Here is a 20,424-nt window from a genome sequence, read left to right as displayed (position 1 = left end):
ATGAAGTTGATGGTGAAATGGTGGAGAGTGAAAGGTGGAAATTCTTTTCCCTAGTGGAAAAAAAAAGTTTCAGTATCTCCACTGCCTTCATTCACATTCAGAGGTAGGAGGAGTACAAGAGGAGTACACTCCATGCCAACTGCCCTCTACTCCATCACCTGGACTTGATTTACCACTTTCATTTCATGAGACCCTAAGCACTGACATACTGGGTCTGAACATTGGTCTCATAATAGATGTTTGCAAGATCAGTTTCCAGGTGAAAATCTTTGGCATGTGCCCTTATGAGGAGAGTTATCCCAGCTAACCTCTTTAACTTCTCCCCTTTAGCAGTCCAAAAGTTTTCCTTTAGTAATTCATTCACTTAATCGTATTTATTGAGTGTTTACTGTGTGCAGAGCACTTTACTAAGTGCTTGGAAAGTAATGCATTATGGACCAGCATATGTGAATTTATCTAAATCTTCTTGACATATTGATATTTTCTTTCTGCTCAGTTTCTTTAAAGAGTAAATTCACTGTGTAAATAAAATTATTTTTAAAAATTGTTTTTTGAACCTACCATATTCAAGTCTCAATGGGTGGAATTTGGTGAACAAGAATTCTATATCCACTTTGTCTCCATCTCATAATTTTATAAACTTCAATCCATTCCCTTAGAGCTTTTGACTTACCAGACTGAAAAGTTCTAATTATTTCTGACTCTCCTAATAATGTTGGTATTTGTTAAGCGCTTACTATGTGCAGAGCACTGTTCTAAGCGCTGGGGTAAACACAGGGGAATCAGGTTGTCCCACGTGGGGCTCACAGTCTTAATCCCCATTTTACAGATGAGGGAACTGAGGCACAGAGAAGTTAAGTGACTCGCCCACAGTCACACAGCTGACAAGTGGCAGAGCTGGGATTCGAACTCATGAGCCCTGACTCCAAAGCCCGTGCTCTTTCCACTGCACCATGCTGCTCTCCTCACATAGAAGCTACTCCACCCCTTTAATTATTGTAATTGTTCTTCCAGATACTTTTTCAGTTCTATGTTCTTCCCAAGATGCAGTGACCAAAATCACCTGCAATTCTCAAGCAGACTTTGCTTTAAATAATGACAGAGCTGTACGTTTAGCTTTAATTTAATGTTCTTTCTGAAGTGGTTGTTACATCTTGTATGACCAGGAAGCTCAGGGTCTCTGGTTGTGGTAAGTAAAGGAGCAGGGTAGGATGGTAGGGGTGGGTTGAGGGGAAGGAGCAGGGTAGGATGGTAGGGGTGGGTTGAGGGGATGGGAATAGGAGAAAGCTCAGAAATACATCCTGTCCAGGCTTTAGGAGTCCTTTGGAGGGTAAAAAAGAGAGGCAAGATGGACCATGCTCTGATTCACCCCTAATTCACCAAATCAACATGGGGCTCCAGGGTCATTCGTCCCTAATTGGGCATCTTCCTCTGATCCCCATTAGCCTTAATAAAGAGCAGCATGGCCTAGTGCATAGAGCATGGGCCTGGGAATTAGAAGGATCTGGATTCTAATCCTGACTCTGCGACTTGTCTGTTGTTTGACCTTGGGACCTTCATTTCTCTGTGCCCCAATTACCTCATCTGTAAAATAAGGATTAAGACTGAGAGCCCAATGTGGAGAAGGGCTGTGTCCAACCTGATTAGCTTGTATCTGCTCCAGAGCTTAGAACAGTGTTTGACACATAGTAAAATACTTAATACCACAATTATTATAAATATTAATAAAGATACTACAACTGCCTAATCCCTAGCTAATTGATCTCCTTGGATTTCTGCCATACTCCCCATGTTGGAAAAGAAAACTGTCCTGGGAGCTCCTCCTCACCAGGACAGCTTGATTACAGCTATCCTGTTTCTCAGACTCCCTTAATTCAGGGACTTCCCTCCAGCCATAAAATCAGTGTGTGTTCTTTTAAAGGTTCGATATTCTTCATTTTCCCCCTTCGAGCTAAAGGCAATTTTGTTCCACGTTTGTTCACTGCCTGCTTCCTAAAAGGAATTACTCTTTTAGCTGATATATTTCCTTTCCTCTCTGGTGAAGAAATTGCAAAACAATCCCAGTGATTCTTTCAAACTTCAGATTCACTCAGGCTTCTCAGCCTCTTCTTTTAATTGATATTTGTTAAGCATTTACTATGTACCAGGCACTGTACTAAGCGCTGGGGTAGATACAGACTAATTAGGTTGGACACAGTCCAGTCCCACATGGGGCGCACAGTCTTTTATCCCCATTTTACAAATGAGGTAAATGAGACTCAGAGAAGTTCAGTGATCTGTTCAAGGTTACACAGCAGACAAGCGGTGGAGCAGGAATTAGAACCCAGGTCCTTCCAACTCCCAGGCCCAAGCTCTATCCACTAGGCCATGCTGCTTCTTTTTCCAATATCCTGAGAAACTTAGAGAATCGTTCCTTCATCACAATCTCAGCTTCATCCATCCTCAGTTCCTTCGCTTGTCCCAGGGCCAATCAGGCATAAGGGCATGTATTTGAGGCCACTTGATCCTGCATCCCATGGGCCAACTAAGTTTCTGAGGGCCCAGTGCTAGGAACTGCTCTGTGGCACAGTGTTATTGCCATCGGGATCTTTCTTCTTTTTAGTCTGACGTCCAAACTGTTTTTAGGGTTAAAGTCACATTCCAGAAAGTCTCTGATCTACATAATGCCAATGTTCAGCAACATTATACAGTTGCTGGATGCACCAATACCTGAACTTGCACAGATTAAGAAGTCATTTCCATGCCCCATTTGGGGTCTGATGGGAAAGCATTGGTTCATACAAGTTATCACTCTCTCCATATCTCAGTCTGCTGCAATTTTGACTTCTGGCACCAATGGGATGCTGGAAGATGGAAAATCCAAAGGTTTTAAACCAACCAATTCCTGGCTATAAGGCTGAGAGACACACTGCTGATGTGGGAGTGACAATTAAGGAGTTATACAAGGGAAAGATGAGAGAGAAATCAGGAAAGGCCCCCTGGAAGAGATGTGATTTCAGAAGAGATTTAAAGATGGAGAAAGCTGTGGTCTAACAGACTATATGGGGCCACCACTGGCTCTGGCATGCCTGGCCCAAATCCACCCGCAATATCCCCAAGGGTAATTGCTGGCTAATTGGATGAAATAACTTCCAAATTTAGAGCAATATTCTGGGGCAGTGGTGTCCTTTACTGGATACTTCTGCCCCTAGCCAAATGGACAGGGGAGACCCATTATTGTTAAGCAACTTAGAGGCACTAGAGCCAACTAGAACTCAAGTTTCCATTAGTGGTGGGAGCTGATGGGAAAACTCTGGAAGTAATTCTGCTTCTAGCTTCTGGGAAGAAGTTGAATTCTTGAGTCAAATATTAGCAATTTCTTAACCTCTCTGAGGCAGGAGGTCAGTGGGATGTCTCTTTAATCTTTCACAAAACACTTCAAAACAAATTTGAGGAAATGCAGTGTTGTTTCTGACTTGGAAAAACTGCTTTGATAAGTATATGATGACACAGCAAATAAACTGGGGGAGAAATCCAAAAAAGGATTCTATTAACCTAGATAAAACTTTAGCCATTACCCTAAGCACTAGAGACAGAATTTTAAATAAGGACCTTTTTCATGTGAATTTTTACAGCTACACCCTTGCTGTGATGGATTCTGTCTGCAAGCATTTTCATCCCAATTTCAGTTCTTGGTGGCGTAAAGGACTGGTAGGAAACGGGAAGACCACGGCCTTTATTCTCTGCATTTCAAACAGCAAATAATTGTTCCATAGTAGCAAGAGGGATTGGCCTCTTTTCTAGATTCTTTTCTTACTCCTCAGAGATTTAAAATGCTTGCATGGGAGGTGAGAATGGAAGTTGATTGTCTGAATTACTTGAAAACCACATTTTAAAAAGCTAAGCTTTTGCCAAGTGCACCTTCCAGGAAGATCCCCAAATCCTCTAGGGTAGAAAGATCCCAAGAGTGAGTAAAAGAGGCCCTGCTTATGTTAGGCACTTTGGAAGGTTCATTTAACCCCTTTAGTACTAAAGTATTTAGTACATCCAGTTCTGCCACAGCATATACTTTCAATATGCATTTCGGCTACAGCATAGTTAAGGAATTAGGGGGTATTTTTCAGACATTTTTTGGACAATGGTGGACATGGTGAGTACTACATGGCAGGTTTTCCTTAATGTGAGGTTTTGAAGAGAACACAACCCTTACTTTTAGGAGCACTGGGAGGATTTCACTAAATGGGCTCTCACACATTTAAAGGGTTAAGTAAATCCTGACAGAGACAGAAGCACTCTCACAAACAGAATCTGGTCTGCTGTTTGTTAAAAATACATTAAAACCTTGCTCACTTTCTAAACCACAGTTCTGAAGAGTTATAAGTGCTGAATAGATTTTTAACTGAAACAATATGTGGGAGAGGTAGAGCAGAGACGTATAATTTAAGATATGCCTATGTTATGTGGGTGTTGTGGAGTCAGGCATAATGGCAAAGCAGGGTTGGTCTGGGTCCTGGTTTGAGTATAAAATATTAGCTCCCATCTAATCTGTTAAGCCTGTGCCAGAGGAGTTGTCTATCTGTAGACATCTTCTATGTCTCCCACCCGTTGCCCAGGACACGTGAACAATAATAATAATTGTGGTATTTCTTAAACACTTAAAATATGCTAAGCACTGGACTAGTCGTTGGGTCAGACAACAAAATCAGGTCAGATACAGTTCCTGTCCCACATAAGGCTTACAGCCGAAGAAGGAGGGAGAACAGGAATGAGTCCTCATTTTACAGATGAAGAAACTGTGGCACAGAGAAGTCAAGTGACTTGCCCAAGGTCACTCAACAAGCAAAGCTAGGAATAGAACCCAGATTCTCTGACTTCCAGGCCTATGTTCTTTCCACAATGTTCAGGCTGCTTCCCAGCATGGCCTAGTAAATGTGAATTTAGAATGAATGTTTTTGTTTGGACATGGGCATAAATGAGTAGAGCATACCAAGTAGACTTGGTGTAATTTAACTTCCCTCAACAAAATGCAGCTGACTCAATATTCATTTGCTTAAGAGAGGAAGTGAAGCTGAGAACCCCAACTGACATGATGAGGAGAACTTTAGGAAACTGGATTTTAGTAGCAAAAAAGTGATCGGTCTACCTTCTAGCCAGGCCACCCTTATCCATCCTGGACAGATGACTATTTCTCCTATTTGAAAATCACCCTGGAGAAGGCAATAGCAGTTATTCAAGTTGGATTTTGACCTCTAAACTGGGTTTGAGCCCTTTATCCCACTGATTGCCTGTGGGAACTTTGGAGATCCTAAAAACCCTACTGGAAGAATTGACATAAGAATCAGACTCCATGGGCATCCCTTTAACTATCATCCTTTGTAGTCTAGTCTTCTTGAAGGAGGGGAACTGTGTCCCAAGAACATCTCTGTCTGGCCATAGTTATCATTCCATGTCCGCAAAGGAGCTATGAAGAAGATACTCACTTGGGAAACAGCCAATTTATGGGGTGGGAGGAGCAACCCTCAACAATCTGTCCCACCCCTCCCACCCCCACATCAACTTCTCAACCTGCAGCCCAAGCTCCAGCTGTAGGAAATCTCCCCATCTCACCTCCTCTTTTGTGGTAAGCCCCGTGACCTGGCTCTCCCCACTTGCCCTCACCTTTGCCTGTTTTATCATCCCAAGTCCCCTTGCCCTACCTTGCACTCACTCTTCTCCTGCTGCCTTCGAGATACAGCTGGGCTGCTGTTCAAAAGTCTCCCAAATCCATTTTCCCTGGCTCTCCTTCAATAACACTCTCTGAATATTGTGCACTTTTAATTTACTCCACCAATTTCCTGTCCCACTTTCACATTTTTGGACTGTAAAACCTGAGAAAGGATAACTTATTCTGACAATTCTGTCAGGGCATCACTCCTGTTAATGTATCACATTAGGGTAGTATTGAAGCATGAACAATGCGTAGCTGGGGCCCACCGTTGTCAGCCGCCAAGAACGTGGCTTCGTAGACATTATTCTTAATGTAGACCGACTCTCGATCAAGGACAGCCGCGGTGGTGATCTGACCGTTAGTAGCATTAATGTTCAGCCAGTTTGCCGGGTCTGACAGCTTGGAGTATCTATGGAGAAAGGAAATAAATACACAAAGAGTCTTTCCAGGGGTCATGTTTTGAACTGGGCTTGAAATTAGGGGGTTCTTCCTTTTGGAAACTCCTTCTATAGTTAGGAATTTCAGGTTGACCATTACAGCCTAAATCAAATCAATTCTTTGGTAATACCTATTGAGCCCCTTCTTTGTGCAGAGCAAAGTAGTAAGCGCATAAGAGAGTACGATAGAGTTTGTAGTCGTGACCCTTGACCTCCAGGGGTCTACAGTCTAGTGGGAGACTATCCAAAGAGGAGACTACCCCCAACTCAACCTTGTGATTGTAGTGATCTACTGATAGTCAGCTTATCTTGTGTATGCATGCCCCTATCAGACTGTAAACTCCCTGAGGACAGGTAGCATGTCTATTCTCTAACATGGGGACCTGACACTCTTGTATGGAGTTCAGCATCTTGCCGGTACTCAGGAAAGACTTCTAAACACTTGACAGAAATGGGCTTCTATTTAGTGGTCTCCCATGGCTGGGTCCACCAAATTGGGAATTGGAATTTAGCAGTAAGGTTTGTGGTGGATGCTCTCCTCAAGATTATAAAGACTGTGGCCAGAAGCCCAGAAATAAAGAGTCCATTCTGTGCTCGTGGGCTGCGACTCCTGCCATTTACATTGATTTTCTTCTGAAGATCTCCAAGTATTTTCCCATCGATTGTATGACCTAGGGTCACACAGTAATTAAGTGACTGAGCCAAGACTAGAACCCAGATTATCTGACTCAAGCCCAGAGCTCTTTCCTTGAGACCTCTTGGGTCAGATCACTCAGAAGCTCAGCCTAAGGATTCCCCTGTGAAGAGTATATGCTCAAGGGGGTCAAATCTGACCTCTTCTGCCCCCACTTCCTCCACATACTCCCCCACTTTCTTACACAAGAGTCTGTTGACTTGACTCGACTGACTTTTCGCTTCTAGGGCTGCACCTCTAGAGGCAGAGTATAATGGGAGACCAGATAGCAGCAGCTGCCAGGCTGCTTCTCTGATCTTCCCCAAGATACCAGAAGCAGAGCACCGTGAGACTCTGGGTACTAGCAGCTGATCAAACACTCTCAGGTTGTTTCTCTGATTTCCCCAGGCTTCCTGGGGCTGCCCATCCTCCACTGCTCCCAGAAGGTTGCTAACAAATCCAGGCCTGAACCTACTGCAACCCCTTCTCAGTCCCTGTGATGCCCTATGGTGTTGACCTAACTCAGTAGTATTGGCCAAAGGAAAGAAAAATCCTGTTTTCCATTTTGAGTGTAGGGGCAGAAGTTCAGCTGAATGTAACTATGTCTTCAGTAAGTTTCTGAAAAATAGTTGTTCTCCACAACGAACTCCCGGTCAACAGCTCCCTGCCTTTATTTTTAAAATGTACCATTTGATCCACTAACCAAACATCAATTTTGCAGTAAAATGTGGAACCTGGGAACCGTAGCCAGAGCAGCCTAGCAGTAAGCTTGTTGCAAGTCTTTATAGAAGGTCTTGTAGGAGCCTATGTGCCTGTCACCCCATCCCAGGCAAGATTCCAGGAAGCTTGTCATTTCTCCAGGGCTGGAGAGAGGCCACTCTGCCAGTTTTCCTCTTACATTACAATTTAGCACAACCACAGATTCGTGAGTTGATGAGATTCTGAGTGGTTTGAATCTCTCTGTATGGAAAAGGAACTGCAAGAGGGGGGTGAAGATCGGGCACATAAACAAAAGCTGCTTTGCAAGATACTCCCTGTTTCAACATGAATCTAAGAAAAATGGTCCCATTAAATGAATTCCATTTAATTTGTAAGTCTGAAAGCTACGAGTCTTGAGACGGATGCCATATGGTCATTTTTTTCTGCTAGGCACCTGGGTGACGTTTCTCCACCGTCCAATGATCTGAAAACATCCCTGGTGTAAGGACTGTCATTGGTTTGAACTCTGGTCCCTCTCCCTGATATTTGAGCTCTGTGCAGAAATCACATTAGAAGGAATGCACTTCAAGGCTTGTAGCAAAGGCCCAACTCTGAGTTAACTCTCCCAAACTTCCCCTATTGGTATAAGTTGCACCTGTCAGTGGTCAGCGACCTGTGGCAGAGGGGAGTGGAAATGGTTGCCTTGTGGCTGCTACTCTGGAGCTTCTCAGGAGAGCATTCTTCCCTGTCACTCCCACCAACTTTCTAAAGGCTATGGGGGCTTTACAAACAACTCCAAAGGGAGGTTTTGCAAACCGAGACAGCAGCTAGAAGAGAGGAACAAACATAGGTGTGTCCAGATGGTTTCTGGGCAACACTCCGTGGAGCTGAGAATTTCTTTCCGTTTTCAAAAACGAATGAAAAATCTCAGGAATTTTCATTCTTCTTTTAAGTTCTTGCACCCCATTTCATTGTGGCTAAAATAGTTCACAAGTCATCATCTTGCTCCAAAGCAACTGCTCTATTCTGGAGAGCTTGGCACGGATTTATCTGATTGGCCCCGAGTTGCTGCTTCAGAAAGCTGTTCCTTTTTCATGCTCTTCCCTTTGGGGAGGTCAAGGCACAGGCCCCTTCTGCCACAGTATTAAAGTGACCCAGATTCGACAACTCCTCTTCATCCCCTAAAGGGAAACAGCCTGGCAGGATCCAGGTTGGCTAGGCTCAATCCCAGCAGCAAAGTGGCACCAATGAACTCTGCTCATGGAGGCTTTCCAGCCTGAGCTTTTAGCCTACTTCTGCTCAGCAAATTTCCAAAGGAATTTCCTCAAGCTCCATGATGGAGAAGCTGGTTAAGCCACTTAGGAGAGAAGAAAGAACTCTCTATTTTCTTGGGCAAAGTGTGACCCCACCCCTTTTTTTAAGATCACAACACCAATTAAAGCCTTTTCATTAAGGCTTCACCTTCTTTGAATCTGACTAGCAAATGGGGGCTGATTTTCACTTAATGCTCGAAGGCAGGGAAAAAGACTTTATTTTCAACCCTTGCTCTAAGGTGAACATGAATGGAAATGCAAGGGGCGAACGAGTGAAATAGCCGGTGAAGTCTAAATACTTGGCAGAAGCACAGTCTGAATGAGCTGTTGATAAATGGACTCACAGCTCTCATTCAATGAATCAGCTCTGCCGGGCGAGCACTCTGCCTCAAGAGTCATTGGAGAGACTGATCTCCATAACGTGCTAGCCTGTCTAAGGAACAGTTAATTCCCTAGAGTTGTGTCTCTTCATATGGCTCTCTAAAGTTTGACCCTATGGGGAAAAATCAAGGGGGCCACATTTCTGGTGATTTCCGTTCAGTTTCTAGAGGGACACATTTCATCTCTCACACTCTGGGCCTTCAATAAACATGTTCCAGTAGTGGCCTGAAAGAGGTCCTTCAACTCCCAAAGGGTCAAACATATAACTACGGGAGTGGCTTCTTCACCTAGGGCAACTGGCCTACAAAACATATAGATTCTCAAGAAATACACATTCAGCTGATGGGACACTTTCATACTCTGATTTCCACACAGAGGTGGGCCCTGGTCTTAATTTAATAGAAACTTCTGTACTAGTGGGTGGCCCACCTTACTGCCTGTTGCATGAAGCGGTCTGGGTCCACTGCCGAGAACGTGGTCAGCACAGTGCCCGTGGGCACTCCTTCCTCCAGCCGGATCAGCTTGTGGTTCGATGGGAAGTAAGGAGCCTCGTTGACGTCCATGACTGAAATGGTGACCCCTGCCGTGGACTGGAAGGACATCTGGATCCCGCTGGCCAGGGGGGCTTGGTTGGACACCATCACAGTCAGCATGAATGCTCTGTTCATCTCGTAGTCCACTGCCTGAAACAAGCAAGCACAAGAGGGACACAAGGATATGGAGAGGATCTGAGAGGCGGAGGGCAAACTCGTCTGCTCCTTAGTTAATCAAGGACATGTTGGGGTGGCATAGGTTGGAAAGCTGGACCTATCACCTCAGCTTCCTGCTTTATAAAGTACAGTTTCTATCATCATAATCTTGCCTGCAATTAGCCAGTCTTGGGAATAGATCACCTGCTGATTTGGAGGAAATGACAAGCTGACTGACTTTGCCTGAAATATTTAGTGGGTAACACAAAAGGTGGGTGGGAAGAAGCTTAGAATAAAATCAGATCTCTAACTGATCTTAACCACATTTCAAAGCTACTATAATTCCCATTTGACAGAAGGGAATGTTAAGGCCCCAAGTGGATCAGTGATTTGGCCCAAGCCCCACGGCTATGTATGATATATTTTGGAACAAATCCTAGGGACTTTCCACCTGTAAGTGGTGATTTCCTCTCTGTGTTCCTCACTCTTCTTGGTGGGTGGCAACAATGAGCTGAGGGAGTATTGTAAAGCAATTCTTTAGGATCTTTAGGAGCAGGAAGCTCCTGTTTTGTTATCTGGGAAAATGAAAAAGAGATTCAGAGGACTTTTGAGGTAGTACTCTCAGCCTAAAAATTTCAGGAAGCCATGTGTCCTTTGCCAAAAGTTTCCATACTAATCAAGAAATCCATCAAGGGCAGGAGTAAAAGCAATGATTAGGATAAATTAAAAGGAGACAGATACTAATAAATATCTAAAGATACTAAGGAGACAGAGACTAATAAAAAAAAGTTATTAGCATTTCAATGGTCAGTAAGGTAACTGGGTTAATGTCCAAAGCTTCTGACTGTCTCTTCAGAATATGGTGCTGTCGTGCATAAGTATCCTTGTCTCCCAAACACCACACATTCTCCTTTAATTCTCTGATAAACCTTGCTCCTCCCTTCTTTCCATGCTCTGCTTAAACCTCACTTCCTAAATGAAGTCTTTCCAGTCTAGGACCACCATTTTTTAATAGTATTTGTAAATACTATGTGTCAAGCACTGTTCCAAGCATTAGGAAAGATACAGCCTTATCAGGTTGGAGCCAGTACCTGTCCCACATGGAGCTCAGAGTCTAAATTGGAGGGAGGAGGCTTTAATCCCCTTTTTCCAGATGAGGAGAAGTTAAGTTACTTGCTCAAGGTCACACAGCAAGCAATTAGAAGAGCTGGGATTAGAATCCAGGTCCTCTGACTCCCAAGCCTGTGATTTTTTCCACTAAGACAAGCTGCTTCTCAGCTCACCTCTCCCTGCTGTCCTTAAATGCTAGGGATACATACCCACATATATCATACCTACATGTATGCATGTGTGAGCATGTGAGTAAGTATTTGAATATATAGGTGTATTTGTGTGTCCCTTAGAGGTTAGAAGATGACAAATTGACAGTGAGATTATGGTGATGTGCTTGGGTGTGGCTGATAAAACCCATTTGGCACTGATAATCAGTGTCACAGAGAAGCAGCGTGGCTCAGTGGAAAGAGGCCGGGATTGGGAGTCAGAGGTCATGGGTTCGAATCCTGGCTCCGCCACTTGTCAGCTGTGACTGTGGGCAAGTCACTTCACTTCTCGGTGCCTCAGTTACCTCATCTGTAAAATGGGGATGAAGACTGTGAGCCCCACTTGGGACAATCTGATTACCCTGTATCTACCTCAGCACTTAGAATGGTGCTCAGCACATAGTAAGCGCTTAACAAATACCAATATTATTATAATTATTATAATCCTTTCCAGGTTGCATGCTTTCATAAACATCGCCTCAGCCGCACTGTCATTTTTGCAAAGCATAGTGCTTGGAGCAATTTCTGATTCTGCCTTTGGGTGCTAGGATCCTCTCAAAGCTACTGTTCACTCTAGGTTTCTCCATTTCTAACTAATAATTCTGGTATTTGTTAAGGGCTTACTGTGTGCCATGCACTTTACTAGCCGCTGGGGTGGATACAAGCAAATTGGGTTGGACACAGACCCTGTACCACATGATGCTCACGGTCTTAATCCCCATTCTACAGATAAGGAAAACGAAGCACAGAGAAGTCACACAGCAGACAAGTGACAGAGCCAGGATTAGAACCCACAACCTTCTGACTCCCAGGCCTATGCTGTATCCACTATACCATACTACTGTGCCCAGGCTATCCTTTGGTGCTCTCCACAGCTATTCCCCCTCCACAGAGGTTTAACTGCATTGTGTCTTTCAAACATTTCTTCCCTCCTCTCTGTTTATGGTCTGTCTCAACTTACCATTATGGGGTTTCTCATCCATTCCCCTCACATGTCCCAGCCAGAGAAGTTGTGCTGGAATGATCATTGCTGCAAAGCTGGTGGATGATCTTTGTTCTAGGACCCCACTGTTGGTGATCCTGCTCTGTCACTTGATGTTGGCCTTGGAACCAAGTGGGGCTGTTGAAACTGCTCTAGAAACCAGCTACGGTGCCTGTGGTAAGCCAGTTTTCATCACTGCCAGGAAGGTTCATTCATTCATTAATTCAATCATATTATCGAGCGCTTACTATATCCAAAGCACTGTACTAAGCACTTGGTTGGCTATGACTGTTCCACAGACCTTCAAGTTGGCCTAAATCTTGAGGCCGTGTTGTCCCACGATTAGCCTGTCACTCTCCCATACACTATCCTCTTTGATTCAGTTTACTAACCCTTTATCCAACCATTCACCCCTGATCATGTATTTTCCTGGTAGCACCATTCAACTCTTGTTGAAGATGGAAATTCTCAGCAGTAGGTAGAGACTGCCAAGGACTATAACCGGGCTATAACCTAGGCCTTCTTCGGGCTTATGGTCAGTCTGTAATGATCTGCCAGTTTGGGAAAGTGCTTGATAATCTTCTGTATGCCTTCTTGCATGTACGCTTTTCAAGCACAATTGTATGTATATTGGTGCTCCTGTGTGGACTAATTCAAGGAATTAGCCTAATTGCTGGAATTAGAAGCAGATTGGCCTAGTGGACAGAGCACAGACCTGGGAGTCAGAGGAGCTGGGTCCTAATCCCGGATATGCCAAATGCTTGCTGCTTGACCTTGGGCAATCCAATTTAACGTTTCTGTGCCTCAGTTCTCCTTTTCTTCCTCCTACTTAGATTGTGAGCCCCATGCGTGATAAAGGGCTGTGTCCAACCTAATTAACTTCTATCTACCCCAATGCTTAACGAATACCATAAAAAATAAGAAAAATTATTAATAATTAGCCTGTTGACTTGGAAGGTTGTTATCATAGTCTGAAAGACACTGGAAAAGTCGTGTTTGCACAGAATAGGTCAAACAGGACTAGTCCTAATAAATAGCCTTTCTTTATTCCACCGGTCCTGGGGGAAAGATAAGAAAATCCCCTTTCAATTCTGATGTGGTCATTTGAAGTCATTCCATCCTGGAAAAGTTGTCAGAGCTCTGGTCAGCTGAGGGTGCCAAACACTTTTGCAAGGTCTAAGAACAACACATAAAGGTCTTGATGTTCTCAGTATTTCTCCTTCATCTGACAGGAAGCAAAAATCATATCCACTGTGTCCCTCTATGGTCCGAAGTCTGACTACAACCCTGGGAGTGCACGATTAACACTGTTCTTTAGAAACTGCTCCAGGAGGATTCCTGCCAGTGATGAGATTTCACCATGTTTTCCACAGTCAGCTTTTTTGCTCTTCAGAGGACGATAACGGGGACATTTCTGAAACCCTGTGGGATTTCTTCAGGGTTTCATATGCTGAGAAAAAGCACATGCAGTCTTTTGAGCAGTTCATCCCCTCTCCGCTTATAGATAAGGCAGGTGGATCATCAGATCAGGAATCTTTCCCTTCTTTGGGGCTCTAATTGGGGTGGTGACTTTATTACACGTCGGTGTGAAGTCTGCCCACATTGGTCGGTAAATTCGTAGGTAAATGGTAGGTAAACTGGTAGGTCAGTTGAAAGGATCACATTTTCAAAGGTGGAAGGTGTTCTGTGTACATTTATATGAGTTGCCTTTCCTGCATATGTTCATGTTTCTCCTAACTTTCCCATCAGTCTCTGAGCTCTGGGGCAGGGGTTGTGCCTTCTTTGTCAGCAACTCCCTCAGCTTCTGGAACAGGGCTCTGCAGGACAGTAAGGTATTCCACAAAATTGACTGACTGCCCTCTGTGTAAAGGTCACTGAACTGTGAGGGAATTGAAAAGGAGAAACAAGACACAGCTCCTCTCTTCTAGAAGTTTATCATCCACCAGGAGAGAGACAACAAGCACAGATTCCCACACCCAAGGAGATCTCCTGAAGGACAGGAGACATCCTGCTGATTGAAAAAGTGCAAATGCTGGGGAGATCTTTAAAAGAAGAAAGAGAAAGATTCTAAGAGTTAAAATCTGGGAGTTTAAAATTGATACTTGATAAGATATTTGATTAAATGATCAGTCAATCAGTGGTGTTTATTTGGTGCTTACTATGTGCAGAACACGATCCTAAACATTTGGGAGAGTTCAATCAATCAGTTTGTAACTGCCTAAGGGGGTATAGGATTTTCATAAGAAACCAATGTGATTTTTGGTCACTAGAAAAAGATTACATTTGGGCCTATGAAGAACATATCACAGGCTCACAGGCAATCTTTTTCCAGTGACCAAGTAGATAACGTAAAAAAAAAAATAGATGTAACCTATCTAAGAGCTCCATCTAGTCGAGGGTGGCACCCAAAGGGCATCAATGACTCAGTGTCAAATTGGGGGCCCATAATGAGTGATGACTGACCCCCAGGGATCAGTCTATTGTTCTATTCAAAATCTTTACTGATGACCTGGATGAAGGCTTTGAGAGCACACTCATCCAATTTACAGAAACTACTAAATTGGAACACTTTGTTAGACAAGAATAGAATTCAAAGTGACTTTTACAAATTGGAGCAATAATCCTACAAAAACAAGATGAAAGTACTTTAGAGGTGAAATACAAGCTACACAAATACAAGGTGGGAAAATACAGGGTGGAAAAAGACTAGCTTATGTACAGCACTTATGTACATATCCATAATTTATTTATTTATATTAATGTCTGTCTCCCCCTCGGTAAGCTTGTTGTGGACAGGGGGTGTATCTGTTATATTCTGTTGTTTTCTCCCAAGTGCTTAGTACAGTGCTCTGCACACAGTAAGTGCTCAATTAATTATATTGATTGATTGATAGTTTAGGCACAAAAACACTAGAAAGGGATCCATTGTGATCTGAAGCTGAATATGCCAGTAATGCAGTGTTGTTAGTCAAAAAGCCAGGGATGGATCTATTGAAACATGGTAAGAGAGAGTCAGAAAGGATTCTTTTTTGCTAGTCTCTGACCAGAGCAGAGAACTAGGTCCACGTTTGGTCAGCCCCATTTGAAAGAAGTGTAGAAAAACAGAAGTGGGGCCAGAGGACGGAGGATCAGAGATGAACAGTAGGCACAAGGAAAATCAAAGAGGAAAGAGAAGATTAGGAGAAATCTAAATACTCTTCTGCAATTACATGTTCCCCGAGGAAGAAACAAGAAGGAATGGACGGTAACCCAGCCAAAACAGTTTGGGCTGGACCCAAGGAAGAAGAAGGGGACTGGAACCTTGGAACAAGCTATCACGGAGATGGTAGAGTCTCCACCTCTGAACATTTTGGAGAAACAAATAGGTCACCATTCCCTAGCTCAATCAGTGATATTTACTGAGCATTTACTGTGTGCAGAGCACTGTACTAAGCGCTTGGGAGAGTACAGCTCAATAGTTAGTAGACATGTTCCTTGCCCACAAGATGGTTTGATTTGTGCAGGGAACATGTCTACTGTTTTATTGTACTCCCCCAAATGCATAGTTCAGTGCTCTGCACACAGTAACTGCTCAATAAATACAACTGATTGATTTCAAGTGGGGCCCCAGACTAGCAGATGCTGAGGTTCCCTTCCACTCCCCTCTGTTTATAGAATCAGAGTATCCAAAGAGGCTTAAAGCATAGGTGACAAAAGCATGGAAACATAAAACTATTCTTGAGAGCCCCAATATCAGAAACATAGAACCCATTATCTCAGCGGCATGCTAAGGAGTTATTGGATCTTTATTTGATGGTGTTGACCCACTGATTGACAACAAGAAGTGGGGTGAGTGTGACCTGGACTGGAATCACACCATACTTTGTCAATTAGCCTGTCTCCATCTGGCTGTACGAGGGATGTTCTTACCTGAGCTAAAATGTCAGCCTGCCTTGCCAAAGGTATATCTGGACTCTGTGGTGAGTGCACATTGTTCTCAACAGGCATATTGGGTGAGCACGGCTGGGCAGTTAGAAGCAAAAAATACCTTGAGCAGGTATCTTTGATGTAATGACATTTTTGGAAACATTTCTACACTCTCTACTTCCTGACTGCTGGGACAGCTGCCTGTTAGCCATCACAGAGGAGAGTCTGCAGGAACACACCTCTGGAAAGAGGACCTGCTTCCTTATGTTAATTTAGAAATTTAGCAGGTCCCTGGAGGAGGGCTTCTCGGGAGAGGAGTCTCAATGGATTCCAGAGCCAGTGTTTTCTGGGGGAGAAAGCCGAATGTTAGGACAGGATATAACTGGAGGTGGTGTGAGCCAAAGCAGAAAATCAGTGTTTACAAAAGAAAAAAAAATCAGTATTGGCCAAATACGCCAATTGGACTGGATTTAAGTACTTGTACAAATGTTCCCATTGTTAAATAAATGATTTTCCAACAGCCGAGTTGAACATTTACCTAATAAATAAAGAGGAGGCTCACAGATTTACATCCAACTACCCCACTGGCACTGACTCAGGGAGTTATGTTGCTTTCAACAAAAGACACATGATAAAGGTGGCTGCATAAATACTGCTCAGACTCTGGAAACAGTTGACTAATGAAGTTCAGTCTCCAAATTTTCCACCCAGCACTTATTTTTCTATTTTATCTTGCACAACATTCACCTATTTACTAAATATGTCAAACTCTAATAAACATTTAATAAGAAATTACATTTATTCACATCCTGCCCTCCATCCTCCTGGTTATAATTCATCAAACCAGAAACTTCTGAGAGCTTCTGGACCAGGAAATATGCCACCCTGTTGGACGAGGAAGGGTCCAGATGCTGAAGTGGTGTAACTATAGCTGTGATTAGTGGACAGGTCATTCTCTGTGCTGAGCAGAAAGAAGGGAAAGTTTGGGGGGGAGACTGGACAGGTCTTTTTGGATGCATATGGCATATTGCAGAGAGGGGCATGGTAAGAGAAGTCCTTTCTCATCTGGTCAAAAAAGTCCTGTGAGTAATCCCGTGAAATCTTGTAAACTCTGGACCCTGCAAACCTGAATCCAAATCCCAGATTAGAGGGAATTCTCTTCCCAAAAGCCAGAAGCTGAGACTTGGCAGAGGAGATGCAAATATCCCAAATGCCACAACAGTCCCTTAACTGCATCCTTATCTAAACCAGACAACAGCTCTCTGACTCCCCCAAGCAGGACTGACAGCATTTGATGCTCTTGAGAACAGGAGTGAAACATACTCTAAGGTATTTGCTAATCTGATAGAGTTGACTGATTTTCAAATCCACAGAAGGAACCCTACCTAGCCAGTACCCTGGATGTGCTGCGTGATTATTATTATTAATCATTAAAAATAATTTTAGCAACAATAACAATAATAATCATAACAATAATGGCATTTGTCAAGCATATACTATGTGGCAAGAATTGTACTAAGTGCTGGGGTAGTTATAATATATGCTGATTAGACACAATCCCTGTTCCACATGGGACTGCTCACAGTCTAAGGGGGAGGCAGAACAGGTGTTTACTCTTCATTTTACAGTTAAAGAAATGGAGGTCCTGAGAAGTTAAGTGACTTGTCCAAGGTGACCTGATAAGCAAGTCGAGGTGTTAGCAATAGAATCCAGGTCTCCTGACTCCCAGGCCTGTGTTCTTTCGACTAGACTTTTCTGCTTCTTCCTGCCACATAGAGAACTTTTACTGTGATATATTCCCCTCCCCACCATGGGTCTCCCACCTATACTCAGAAGTTTTCAGACCCATTGGTCTCTTGCCCCCTCAAGTCAGCTTATTAACAGAGAGTCCACAGAGTCAGCAGGACGAAGTTATCTAGTCTGAATATATTGCTTAATAAAATTGTGGCTGTGACATATTTGAACAAGCCGGTAAAGCCAAGCGATCATTCTCCTGTATTTATTGGTTCACTTCCCTGGGAGAACAGGGGATAATACTGCATGTCATGCATTAGAAATGGCATCATCGTTCTGAGCTAGGAGGCCTTCCAAAAAACCCATTACAGTCAATAAAGGATCATAGGAGGGTAAAAGAAAACATATTTGTAATGGAGAAATCAATAGAGAATTTGCTGCAACAGTTTCAATTTGGGTGGTTGTGTACATCCACCACTATATGGCAGGGTACCTCTGGACAGGGTGATAGCCCTTCTTTTCCTGAAGTAAGGGAATGTGGCTTACAGTAGGTGCAGAATAAGACCCCAGCTCAGGCCATTTGCCGGGAACCAAAGCTGAATACACCAAACTCTGGTCTTGTAGACTGTAAGCTCCTTCTGGGCAGGGATGGCGACTACCAACCCTAATGTATTGGACTTTCCCAAGCACTTAATACAGTGCTCTTCAAACAGTAAGTGTTCAATAAATACCATCAATTGATCTCACCACTCTCCCAAAATCACTTTACTCACTTCTCCATTCACTGGAGCTGCCCAACCTCACTTGCTGCCAATTCAGGTCACAGTCGAGTCTGGACAATACTTGGCAAAACACTCAAGTGCCACCTGCCTATTCCCCTTCTGCCATGCCCTGCTTGCCTGCTGGAGTCTTTCTGAATCCACCAACCACTGTTCACTCACAGAACTCTGCAGCCCTCAGAGTTCTGTCTTGTAATGTAACTTCTCAGGAGCCATTGTGTTGACTAGTTGGATGTGGGTGATAGAAAAAAATTCCTGGTTTGTGCCAAAATATCCCACTAGGGCTGGCCATGCTGAGCATACTGACAAGAGTACTTATTTATGTATTTATTTATTTGCTGCCATCCCTGTTGGGAAAATAAAGAACATGCAAAAGACAAAGTCCTTCATTTTCAATAATAGAATATCCATGGATTGAGTAGGAAAGAATAGGTAACCATGGGAGGGACTTAAAAACTAGATATCCACATCCTGAACTCTGTTGGATTCATGTCTGAGCTGTTCCTGAAGTGAAGGTTGGGGAGGGGGTTGGTGGGAAGTTCTATTCTGAGATAGAGGAAATAGTAATGTTTCAAACTACACACAAAATGCAGGCTGGGTTGAGTTCAAAAACTAAAGACGTTCAATAGTATGTTCTAAGGTCCTTTTTTTTCTGCTCACATGTCAAAGAAAATGTCTAAAATGATTATTTAAATGAGCTAAATATCAATTTTGAAATGATTCATGAGATTAAGTGTTACAGAACAAGATGCTTGTCTTAAATGACTTCCAAATTGAATAAAAAATATACTGGCTTGATTTAAAAAAAAATCAGTTGCTGTATTATGCATAATACATAGCAGACCTTATAGGCCAGTTTGAATTGAAGTGCTATCTGGTATTATAATCTAACCATTTCCTAGCTGCATGTCTGCAGGGGATAATGGCTGCTCTGAGCTGCTTGGGTGAGGGTAAGAAGGCAGATGATTGGAGGGAAGGAATCTCATCTCAGTTCTGCTGTTTCATATTCTTCTCACTGGGTTGACGTTTTCCTCTTCATGTCACTGGAAATGTTACTTATTGATTAGGCCGACAGCAGCAGCAGAAGCAGCAGCAAGAGCTAGTGATGCTCTGCGACTCAGATAAGCCTGGTTCACCTAGTTCGCCTCTCCTGCCCTGGCTCATTCAGGATTTTAAATTTTGATTTGAAAATTTTCCCTGTGTAAGCAAGAATGAACTAATTCAGACACAGAAGACAACTAGAGAAAAATATCTTCCTTGTAAGGAGCCTGTAACATGACTGTTTGAGAACTCCGGGCTGTTTGGGATTCAAGAGGCAGGAGGACACAATAATAATCATAATAGTAATATTTCTGTTTTTTTTTAAGTACTTATGATGTGCCATACACTGTGCTAAGCTTTGGGGTAGATATAAGATAATCGTGTTGGACACAGTCCCCGTTCCACAGAGGGCTCCCAATCTTAAATCCCATTTTATAGGTGAAGGGAATTGAAGCACAAATAATAATAATAATAATTATAATTTTGGTACTTGTTAAGCACATACTATGTGCCAAGCAAAGTTCCAAGCGTTGGGGTAGATTCAAGGTAGTCATATTGAACTCTGTCCTTGTCCCACATAGGGCTCATTCCCTTAATTCCCATTTTGCAGATGAGGTACCTGAGGCACAGAAAAGTGAAGTGACTTCCCCAAGGTCACACAGCAGACATGTGGCGGAGCTGGGATTAGAACACATGACCTTTTGAATCCCAGTGCCGTGCTCTATCCTTTAAGCCAAACTGCTTCTCTTCAACATCAGCTAAAGGTCAATATAAGTGTCACATAC

The 20,424-nt window shown here is 43.2% G+C and overlaps 1 protein-coding gene across 2 annotated transcripts in view; it reads right to left on the bottom strand.

Annotated features, from left to right (window-relative positions):
* The window catches only part of CDH4 (cadherin 4), a 678,282-nt gene that overhangs the window by 22,441 nt on the left and 635,417 nt on the right, over positions 1 to 20,424 (bottom strand). For both annotated transcript variants that reach the window (XM_029071066.2, XM_029071067.2), the window contains 2 exons: positions 9,619 to 9,872; positions 5,953 to 6,095 (listed from right to left, as the gene is read on the bottom strand). In XM_029071066.2, the coding sequence (XP_028926899.1) occupies positions 5,953 to 6,095; positions 9,619 to 9,872 (397 nt within the window). The remainder of the gene's footprint in view (positions 1 to 5,952; positions 6,096 to 9,618; positions 9,873 to 20,424) is intronic.

Source organism: Ornithorhynchus anatinus, chromosome 8, assembly GCF_004115215.2.
Source record: "Ornithorhynchus anatinus isolate Pmale09 chromosome 8, mOrnAna1.pri.v4, whole genome shotgun sequence".
Taxonomy (NCBI): Eukaryota; Metazoa; Chordata; class Mammalia; order Monotremata; family Ornithorhynchidae; genus Ornithorhynchus; species Ornithorhynchus anatinus.
Note: the sequence above shows the minus strand (reverse complement) of the source record. Positions and strands in the feature narration are given on the sequence as shown.